Below are 12,025 nucleotides of genomic sequence, written 5' to 3' on the forward strand. Positions count from 1 at the left end.
CTGTGAAACACACGGTGTTGCACATCAGCACTTTCTGGTGTGTGGGTGTGTGTGTGTGTGTGTGAGTGTGTGTGTGTGTGAGTGGTCCCTATGGTAATGTAGAGTTTCTATGGTAATGGGCTAAAAAGAGGACTATAAACTAATTGGTACATACTCACACACACACACACTCACACACAGTTTCACACACACATTTGTTACTATTTGGCTGTATTATTATTATTATTGTTATTGTTGTTGTTGTTTTTGAATAAAAAGCAGTTTTCCTTGTGGGGACCAGTTCAAAACTGTCAGATATTCGTATGCTTGTGAGGACATTTAGTCCCCCGCTAAGATATTAAAAACATAAGCACACGCACACACACACACACACACAAACACACACACATACATACACATGTACACACATGCTCTGTGATTATCCTTTTCTTTCTGGGTGGAGCTTCATCCTGTGGCTAAGGTTTATAGCAGCTCCCAAACAGGGATATGATCATGTCTGGTGTGTGTGTGTGTGTGTGTGTGTGCTGACGCACCACATTCTTCAGCATGCCCACTCCAGCTGTGATGTTGGAGGCTACGAGTGAGTTGCTGGAATAATCGTACTTTTGTAATTGCTCACTGTTTATGTGTGTGTGTGTGTGTGTGTGTGTGTGTGTAAGAGAGAGTGAGAGAGAACGAAAGACAAATTTTTGCTATTACCTAATGACTGGCAGACATATTTCTGTGTGTGTGTGTGTGTGTGTGTGTTTGTGTGTGTGTGTGGGCGGTGGGGGGGCGAACGAGCTGTTCGTTTCATGTGTGTTCATTTCTGTACCGTCTTTTGTTGAAGTTCGTGGAGGAGTACAGCGACAGAAACAGGGTGAGAGAACTGAGAAGGAGAGAGAGAAAGAAAGAGGGAGAAACAGAGGGATAAAATAGTGAGATAGGTAGGATGAGAGAGAGAGAGAGAGAGAGAGAGAGAGAGAGGTACAGGAGGGATGAGAGAGAATCAGTGATGGAAAAAGAGAGACGTAAGGGTTGGTAAAGGGATGACAGAAAGACAAGAGGGACGAGGAAACGAATAAAGGGACAGATGAGAGAGAGAGAGAGAGAGAGAGAGAGAGAGATTGAGACAGCGCTTCCACAGGAATGACTTATTGTCCCACAGGAATTTTAAAAGGCGTGATTTCCGAAACCCTTCCCTACGTCTCTCTCTCTCTCTCTCTCTCTCTCTCTCACACACACACACACACACACACACACACACACACACACACACACACACCGAGGTGTTATCAGCTATGCGAATGGCCAGCTTAATTGCCTGAAGTGTGCGTCTGTGTCTGTGTGTGCGTGCATTGATACACAATTCTATTTATATTCAAATTGCAAGTGTGTGTGTGTGTGTGTGTGTGTTTGCTCATAAGGAATGGATACATCCATTCCAGTACTGTTTTTAACACCCTCATGAACTTCCCCTCATGACTTGGAAGAGTGCATCACGTACGTCACATGGTGGACACTTGGCAGCGTGTACGTCTGGAATGGAGTGTGCAGGACTTCCTGTCGGAGTCCATCCTCGGAGATTTGTGTGATGTGTTTCCTCGAACGCTTGAGGTAGCCTTCCACAAGCTTCTCACAATACTCCCAATACAAGAACTAAGGTTTGTGGGCCTCCTCGGTTCAGGTCATTGCTTTGTGATGGCCTACGTCAACCTTCATGTTGTTGTCTTCAAGCCATTTAGTTACACTTTGGAGGTAGGATTAGGATCACTGTCCTGCTGGAGAACCTGCAGGTTTTAACTTTCTGCCTGATGTCTTGAGCTCATGCTTCAGTATTTCTAGGCAATTCTCTTTCCTCATGATGACATTTCCAAAGTGCACCAGTCCATTTTCCAGCAAAACGCTCCCACAGCATGATGCTGCCACCCCCATGCTTCACAGCTGGGATGGTGTTCTTCAGATTAAAAGCCTCACCCTTTTTCCTCGTTACATAGCTGATCATTATGGCCAGTTATACTTTGATTTTTGTTCCATCTGACCAGAGAACACCTGGTGATCACCAGCAAACTTCTGGTGTCTGGCTTTTTTTATGTCACTCTTGGAGAAGAGGCTTCTTCCTTGCGTGACAGCCTTTCAGGCCATGGAGATGTAGGACTCTGTGCATGGTGGATGTTCATACTTTGGCACCTGATGCCTCCAACATCTTCATCAGTTCCTTTGTTGTTGTCTTCGGTTTCAGTTGAACCTTTCAGACCAAAGTTCCTTCATCCCTGGTGGTTAAATTTGTGCCTCTTTCCTGAATGATGCAGTGTCTGTGTGGTCCTAAGATTTTTATATTTCCATACAATTGTTTGTACCGATGCCCGTGGTACCTTCAGTTGTTTGGAAATTGCTCCTAAGGACAGGTCTTGGCTGAGTTACTTGGATTTTCCCAGGATATCAAGGGCAAAGGGCTAAAAGTACAGCCACGGGTGCACTTATAATGACCACGTAATTATGCCATTGGCCAATCAGAAGCTTCTAAAAGCTTCCGATCTTGACCCCTTTTGCTCTCCAGACCTGCCTCTCAAGGTTTCTTCCTCATATCATCTCTGGGAGTTTTTCCTTGCCATCGTCGCCTCTGGCTTGCTCATTAGGGATAAATTTATACATTTCAAATTTATATCCTGAGTGTGTTTATTTCTATAAAGCTGCTATGTGACAGAGTCCGTTATTAAAAGCGCTATACAAATAAAATTGAATTAAAAGTCACTAGATTAATTCCTGGAGTCTTCAAAACTGATTAAAGAGACAGTCAGTATATAAGATACTATAATATATATTTTACAGACAAAAATCAAACTATAACTTGCCTGTAAAAAGGAAAAAGGGAGAGGCTTTTAATCGGAACTGTGAAGCATGGGGGTGGCAGCATCATGTTGTGAGAGTGGACTGGTGCACTTTGGAAATTAGCTGTCATCATGTGGAAAGAGAACAGCCTAGAAATACTGAAGCAAAAGCTCAAGACATCAGGCACAAAGTTAAAACTCGGTCGCGATCAGGTTTTCCAGCAGGCCAAAATGTAACTAAATAAAGTGAAGCTGTTGACGTGGGCCATCACAAAGCAATGACCTGAAGCGAGGAGGCCCACAAACCTGACCGAGTTACACCAGTTCTTGTATTGGGAGTATTGTGAGAAGCTTGTGGAAGGTTTTTTCAAGCGTTCAAGTTAAGCATTTAAAAGACAAAGTCACAAATATGCAAACTTCTGACCCACTGAAAATCTATTATATATATTAAATAAAAGCTAAAATAAATCTGTGTTTTTTTTTTTTTTTTTTAATCGTTTCTTTCATTGTCCTACATTTCCCAAAATCCTTTTTGTCAGCATTCTGGACAAAAATGGTACCAATGGTTATCGGTAATTATTTTTAAGATGTAGCTAAATATAAATTAGCTAATATAGTCACATTTTATATATTTGGTCTATTTTCCCCAATGATTTTTTTTTTTTTTTTTTCCTCATTTTTTTTTTTTTTTTAAATTTGCAAATGTTAGCATATGTTGGTATCTTGGCAACTGGCGTTAAGGTGATATTCTGTTTTGGATGTTAAAAAGGAACCGTCCCAACCATCTGTGCATCTTTTGCTATGACAGATAAATGACAACGATAAAAATGAACGAAATGGATATTAAATTAGTTGTAATTGTTCGGATCATAGAGCTAGCAATAGTCTTTAGCACTTTGACTACTGATTCGTCAGTTACGAATAAATTACGAATATGCTCATTATATAGTACGAACTTCCTGCGAGATACATGAATAAGAACGTTATTGAAACAGGAGTTTGCTGATGAAACTGAATTTGAATTCATGTTTGAAATATTATGAGGTTTTCTAAAAATTATTATTTCCTGCTTTTATAAACATATATATATAAAACCTATACACAATTTCCGTAATGTACAGTATATACGTTTATACCGTTTATACGTTCTGAAAGAGTAACCGATCGCAATGCCTCGGGTAAATTCTGGTCCTGAAATCTACAATGATGCAATAGGAGATCGACTAAGGGGAAATGGCAGGGGGAAGTCGACAAGGGCGTGTTAAATACAGTATTGTAATGTAGCCATAGCCATAGTTTCCTAGTTGTAAATCAGACGTTCTCCGCATTGACATATAGTATTGTTTTATTATTATTATTATTATTATTATTATTATTAGTGTTTAAGGTGAATGTGCCAATGAAATTCTTTATTGTAAGACATGATAAAAGGTTAGACGCCTTTTGCAGTATGAACTGCTGTGAATGGATCTAAAATGCTGATTATTAGACATGAGGAAAATCCGACCTTTTCGTGCAAAGGTCAAAATCAGACATTCGCTTACATTTAAATAGGGATGTAGAAATAGTGCAGAATATTGAATAGTTACTTGCATTTGCACTAAATATTCGAGACACTGTGGTCTCAGACTTTTGGACCCCACTGCGTGTGTGTGTTCACTTTGTGTAACCACCTAACATGACTGGCTGGATGAATCCACAGTCTGGGCTGGAAAGAAATCAGCCCCAGCCTCCTCTTCATACCGTCCTGTGCATTTTTCTCATGACCACGCGTGGTACTAATGCGCTTGCTTCCACAAAAACTCAAGATAATCTGCATTAAAATATTTTGTTAACAGCTATCAATTTTTATTATACAATACTAAAATAGCTTCCAGTGAAATTATTTTGCATTTGTGGTTAGTTTGACTTATGACGTAGTTTGCTTAGCGCTACTATAACCTATTAGCAAGGGTATGATAATATTGTTACAATATGAAAATTCATCGCAATATGTTTTCCTAATCGTATCACAAGTACCAAACTTGGTAGCATCTGATCTAAAGTGTCTTTCTCAGCAGAGCTGTTTTGAGTCTCTGTTCCTACTTGTTATCAGTCCTACATTAAATTAAGGCGTTGTCTCAAACATGAATTCACATGCACTGTTCTTACCTGAACATCACTATAAGAAAACTAAAGACCTAAAGGTTAGCATGCCGCTTATGTAGTGGAAGGGGCGGAGCCTCCAGAGGATGCCGTGGTTTAAAATTTTGACGAAAGTTCGTCGCACCGAGCGAGATCTCCGCTACAAAAAAAAAAAAAGAACTTGAGATTGAGATTTTTTGATTTGAAAATTACTGGTTGTTCCTGTGGAGGTTGTTTTGGTTGCTGAGCAAAAAGTTCGTAATGATGTAAAGAGTGAAGCTAGCTATGTTATCTGTATTATATAGCTAGAATATATTTAGAGTACAGTATATTAGCCTATTAGATACCAAAACACACTGACTTGAGTAAAAGTACTGCAACTGTACTAATAATGGACTTGAGAAATTCAGTTCTTACATGTTTCTAGCTACTTTCTAGCTAGTTTCTAGTTAGTTAGCTATCGAAGATACCTATGTACATATATGTGTGTGTATGTATGTATGTATATATATATATATATGTATATATATAACAGAACTGGCAATCACTGTTGAACATTAAAGTGACATCTTAAATTGAATACAGAGCTTTCGTACGTTAAAAATTCAGACGATTTCACTACGCTAGCTGTACGGGTTTCTGTTGAGCCGTGACCTGCCGATATCTCCACAGGTTTTGGCTTGCACAATATAAATTTTTTTTTAATATACATTACATTTTTTTTTAACTAACATTTTCTACTTCCTGTTGCACACTTCTGATGTGGATCTGCTGCACGTTTGTGCATATCTTTTTTTTTTTTTTTTATATAAACTTGTCCTATTGCATCATGTTCTCAAGCTGTACTCCTTAGGTGTGTGTGTGTGTGCGTGTGTAGGCCTGTCATATTATCTCGTTGTATTCCCGTTTCCCTAGAAACGCTTACCACAATGAAACAAGGGTCACCAGGTCGTCTTTCGTCATATCACCTCCCCACACACACACACACACACACACACACACACACACACACGCATACACACATGCTCCTTAATGCCACCATTTAACAAATATAAATAATATACTAACTAAACTTTATATTATTTTAAAAGAATGCAAGGTGTAAATGATTTATTGTAAGAGGATACACACACACACCCACACACACACACACACACCCACACACACACACACCCACATGTGTGCACACAGACACACATACTCATGCGCGTGTTTTGTATTTCAGTGAATGTTTATCCTTGTGTTTGTGTGTGTGTGTGTGTGTGTTTTAGAGTTTAGCTTTGGGTTTTGTTGTCGAGCACTTTGGGTTTTGTTGTTCCAGTTTGTTAGGGTGAGTAAGAGTGCGTGTATGAGTGGGAGTGTGTGGGAGTGTGGAAGGAGGAATTGGAATGAATTTGTGTTTCTGATAAATCTGCGAAAAATGCAGTTTGAAAGAAGGCAAAGTGGATAAAGAGCACACACACACACACACATTCACACACACACACACACATTCACACACACACTCACACAAATACACTCTTTATTTGTCATCATAGCAGTGACGTCGACTTTAGGCATGTACAGTGCCAGCTGTTCCTCTACATTTCCAATTATGGCTCTTAAACCATGAATCCTTGAGACTGTGTGTGTGTGTGTGTGTGTGTGTGTGTGTGTGTGTGTGTGTGTGGCCTTTCCTGTTCTTGCTGACAATGATGTAAGACAGGCTTCCTTGTTGATCTTCCACTCAAAAATCGCAGCCAAGTCACAGTAATGTATATCGGAACAATAGCACCTGTGGTGTGTGTGTGTGTGTGTGTGTGTGTGTGAGAGAGAGAGAGAGAGAAACAGATAGTTGGGTTTCCCCAAAACTTTTCTAGGTGTGTTGTCCTGAAACAGTTCTTTAGGAAGTAGCCTGAACCTTGGTTTCCTTCTTTTGTACACACACACACACACACACACACACACACACACACGCACAGCCGTCCGTCTTACTCTCCTTGTAAGAACCAATTATTAACACAACACCTAAATCTAATCAGGTAAACTCTTTTTTAATAAAAAAAACAGATATTTTTCCTCATGGGGACTAAACAAACCCTCAGATAATCCTATCCTGGTCCCCACCAAGATATAAAAACTTGCGCGCACACACACACACACACACACACACACACACACACACACACACACACAGAATTGTGCCTCCTTGTGGCGTGCAGTCACACTACAAGAAAATATGGAATAAAATCCTATGAAAACCAAAAAATATTTTAGATAACATGTTCAAATAGGACTGAGCGATATGACGATATATACAATGGAAGCAGCTGATTTGATGTTTGTAAAATTTACAGTTTTTAAATTTTTTTCTAAAAAACTGGACAGATGAAGACTGGAAAAACGTAGCCTGATCTGATTAATCTTGATTATATCTGAGGCTCTAAGATGATAGGGTCAGAATTTGGCGCCAACAGCATGAATCCATGGACCCAACCTGCCTTGTGTCAACATTCCAGGCTGGTGGAGGTAGTGTAATGGAGTGGGCAATGTTTTCCTTGCACACTTTGGGCCCGTTAATACCCATCAATCATCGCCACGGCCGATTTTTTTGCGTGTTTATACTGTTATAACCCTGAGTGCGCTTGAAAGTGTGGTCATGTCGTGACCCTTAGTGCTAATGCTCATGCTAGTTGGCATGCTAACTTCAGTTGAAAAATTGTAGGCTCTGGAGGTGGAGCTTTGTGGGAAAGATATCTTCGTAAAGTCTTATTCACACTGGATTCATTTTACATGTGGAGGTGGAGTAATGTGAATGAATTACTGGAGAATCTCCAAATTTGCGATTAATTTCATTCTATCCTCTAGGAAAAGAGGTTTTATGCTTTTTTTTCTTCAGTATAAAGACACTCACTCTTTCACCAAAACCACTGTTATTATTATTATTATTATTATTATTATTATTTAAAGAATTGTATTATACGTGTCTATCATAGTCAAGGACGCTTAAGAAATCAACCCGTTTACTTGTATCCTTAATCTCTCTCATTCTTTTTTTTTTTTTTCCCCTCCTTCGCTCAGATCTTTCAAAGAATCGTTTGACGGAAGTTCCTCCTGAAGTGGCGCGTCTCGTTTCGTTGGAAACGCTGAACCTTTATCACAACTGTATCAAAAGCATTCCTGACTCCATCATCAGCCTGCAGTCTCTCACATCATTAAATATCAGGTACTCAAGAACACTTTACACACACACACACACACACACACACACACACACACTTAGAAGTATGTCTAGTACACCACATCTTTTACTACTAAAGAATTTATTACCAAAACCTATCAAGGTCTTTGCTAGAATTCGGATCAATAATACGTCTGATCAGAACATGAAAATAAAATATATCATATCTTATCATATCAGATAATTCGTCCAAAACATAGCTAACTCTGTGTTTAATATTTTGCATCGTTTGAATGTTGCATCTAACATTTAACGTAAGGTTTCAGATTATTAATACACGCTCCCTGAACCATAACGAAGACGTGCAGACGAAAGCAAACACAAAGACGTGCGCACAACAGGCTGAATAACGTCCTCTTCTCGAAGAGCAGGTACTTCTAGAAATTTTATCAGAGATGGGAAGCGTGTCAGGCTCCAGTGGAACGAGAGGGAGGAAAAGTAAAGAATTTTGCATCGGTGTGTTTACACTGAAAATATTTGTCACTGCAGTATCCAGCATGCATCGTGACGATATTATCATACGGTCGTTAAATATTTGTCGTGAAGACGAAAGAAGGATGCAAGTGTAGGGTTTCTAGTTTTATTAAACCCAATATAATTATAAATACAATTTAAAATGGTTACGTTTTCACTTTTGACTAGAGCCATGGACACTGAACAGATGGGACGTCTAATATGAAACTGATTCAGGAGATTATTATTATTATTATTATTATTATTATTATTAATTAATCTAATCATAATGAAGTATTTTTTAGTATGCAGTGTGCTACATGTTTGGGAGAGACTGAAACAGATCGTCGCCGTGTCATCATTTGTTCCAAAAATCTTTTTTTTAATCAACACTGCAACTTTATACGTCAAAGAAAAAGAAAAAAAAAGGAAACAAAGCTTACTTCCCGAACATCTTAGCAGTGAAAAACAAACCGAGCTATTTTTAGGGTTCCGAATGTTGATTTTCACACAGTTTTCCCATTGTTCCTGTAACGCTTAGTCGCAACCAGCTGTCGGTGTTGCCGGTGTGTGTGTGTGGTCTTCCTCTGCGAGTCCTCAACGCCAGCAACAACAAACTCAATGCTCTGCCGGAAAGCATTGGCCAGCTCACCAACCTCATGGAACTGGTAAGTGTGTGTGAGTGTTTCTGCTCATGCAGTTTTTTTTTTTTTTTGCATATACTTTACATTTTCAGGTCTTTGAATGTTTCTCTTTTCTCTGAGTGACGTGTGGGAGGATGTGGAGAGCAGCATGCAATTCAGTCCAGAATCATAGGTTATTTTGCTTCTGTCTGGCTCCTCTGCCCTAAAACCCAGATCAGTGGAATGTTGCAGTGATGGTTGGAGCTCAAAGAGTGACCATCAGGTTCTTGGTCACCTCTCTTACCAAGACCCATATCCCTGATTGCTCAGTTTGGCCGGCTAGCCAGCTCTAGAGTCCTGGTTGTTTCAAACGTCTTCCATTTAAAGAATTATGGAGGCCACTGTGCTCTTGGGAAGCTTCAATGCAGCAGAAACACCAGATCTGTGCCTCGACACAATCCTGTTTCTGAGCTCTGCAGCCAGATTCTTTCCTTTGACCTCATAGCTTGGTTTTTGCTCTGAAATGCATTTTCAGCATTATTTATATAGACAGGTGTGTGCCTTTCCAAATTACGTCCAATCAGTTGAACTCCAGTCAGAGTGTAGAAACATCTCAAAGATGATCTGGAGAAACGGGATGCGCCTGAGCTAAATTCATAGCCAAAGCGTCTGAATATTTACATCAATGTGATATTTCAGTTTTTTTCTGTTTGATAAATTTATCACAAATCGGGATTTTGCTTTGTCATTTAAAAAATAATTATAATTTAAAGCATTTTACAGTAAGACTGCACCGTAAAATGTGACAAAAATGAAGGGGTGTGAATACTTTCTGAATGCAGATAAGTGTATATATAGATAAAAAAAAAACTTGTGTAAGTCTGTTAATTAATGCCTAATTAAGATGTGGGCCTTTCCTAATTAGATCTAGATTTATCCAGATTTCTGTATGTCTAATATAATTACAGTCTATACAGTAAGGGGAAACAGGAATTCAGACACTTTTGTTTTCACATCTGTGTTCAAATTTAAACACACGATGTCTTTTGGCTTTGTACTTATAAATATGGACAAACATATATATTCATAAGCAGAGAAGTTGTAGGAATAGGGATGATCATACTGTAGTTTATTGCTTATTGTTCTCTGTGCACCTGCTCTTCCTGCTGCTTTCAGGTCGTCCTGCAACTCCTTTTGAGTGACTGCTGCCTTCTGTCTTTCCTTCCTTACCATTAGTCTGAGAGCGTTTTCCTGCTATTCAGATCAGGAATTTTTTTCTCTAGAAGCTACTGCAATCCAAAACCTTAGCCATTAAACAGGTAAAAGTCAAACACAGTATTGGTATCAAACATCAGAACACAAGGGGAATCCAAAAAATAGTCAAACGAAGCATAGTAAAGTGGTCAAGGCACAGCAAAGCAATCAGGGACAACACAACTCAGAATTTACACAACTCAAAAGAATGGCAAGACTTCGCAACTGAAAGTCATGTGCTTATAGTGAACTAACAATAAAGTAAACAGGAAATGGGTAATTAGCAACTGAGTAGCATTCCAGAGAGAGTGACCTCTATTGGCAGGGAGGGGTACTGCCATTGGCTGCTGTGATTGTCCGCATATCTATAAAAGATAGATATTTAAATGATATATTATGGTACTAGTGTCTGTTTAACACCAAAAATGTTTTTTTTTTTTTTTTTAATTGCGTTTTATTGAAATATCACAAGTCATGGTCTTGTAAATCCATTTGTAGCTACTTTGAATTTTAGCTCTTCAATTTGAATATTGTGGGTCTAGTCAGTTGTGAAAACGCCCCCAGTTTTCCAGTTAAACTCCCCACAGAGCTGGGAGTGGAAATGGAAAATAAAAAGCAAAGCAGTTAAGTATATAGAAAATTTAGAAAAAAATTGCCACCTGAATTAAGCAATTAATTAACTAAATTTAATTGATAATTGGGTTTAATTAGACGGGACACACCCGGGCTTGATGACCGCCGGCCGTGTTGACGCTAAACATCACGTAAGTAGGGTGAAAGGTCTCAACAAGCAGCACCCTATACCATGATCGAAAGAAATTCTGAAAGTTATTGAAATGTTTCAGTCTGGAAAGAGTTACAAAGCCTTGTACCAGGTTCTGGGACTCCAGCGAATCAGTGGCTAGTGAGAGCCATTATCTCCAAGTGGAGAAAACTTGGTGAATCTTCCCAGAAGTGGCCAGCCTTCCAAAATTCTTCCAGGAGCACATGGATGATTCTTCCAGCAAGTCACAAAAAAGCTTAGATGAACACCTAAGGAACTGCAGGCTTTGCTCACTTCTGATAAGTTCAAGGTTCATGATTCCACCATTAGAAAGAGACTGGGCAAGAATGATATCCATGACAGAGTCGCAAGGCGAAAACCAAGAGGAACACCTTGATACTAACCAAGAGGAACACCTTGATGACCCCCAAGCCTTTTTGTGGACTCATGAAGTTGACTGAGTTGAAAGTGGAGCTTTTGGAAGACGTGGGTCAAGTGGCATAAACCTAACACAGTATTCCAACAATAAGAACATCATACCAGCAGTCCAACATGGTGGTGGTAGTGTGATGGTGTGGGGATGCTGTGCTGCTTCACAGCCTGGGCGAATTGCCGTAATTGATGGAACCATGAATTCTGCTATCTACCAGATCATCAGTCTATGATCTGAAGCTCAGGCGCAGTTGGGTTACGCAGCAAGACAACGATCCAAAGCCCAAGAGCAGATCCACCTCTGAATGGCTCAGAAGACACATAATGAAGGTTTTGGAGTGGCCTA

The 12,025-nt window shown here is 39.5% G+C and overlaps 1 protein-coding gene across 6 annotated transcripts in view; it reads left to right on the forward strand.

Moving 5' to 3' along the window:
- lrch1 (leucine-rich repeats and calponin homology (CH) domain containing 1) overlaps positions 1–12,025 on the forward strand; it is a 51,700-nt gene that overhangs the window by 8,843 nt on the left and 30,832 nt on the right. For all 6 annotated transcript variants that reach the window (XM_034304537.2, XM_053234068.1, XM_053234069.1 and 3 more), the window contains exons 2-3: positions 7,995–8,139; positions 9,149–9,275. In XM_034304537.2, coding sequence (XP_034160428.1) covers positions 7,995–8,139; positions 9,149–9,275 — 272 coding nt within the window. The remainder of the gene's footprint in view (positions 1–7,994; positions 8,140–9,148; positions 9,276–12,025) is intronic.

This window comes from Pangasianodon hypophthalmus, chromosome 5 (genome assembly GCF_027358585.1).
Source record: "Pangasianodon hypophthalmus isolate fPanHyp1 chromosome 5, fPanHyp1.pri, whole genome shotgun sequence".
NCBI lineage: Eukaryota > Metazoa > Chordata > Actinopteri > Siluriformes > Pangasiidae > Pangasianodon > Pangasianodon hypophthalmus.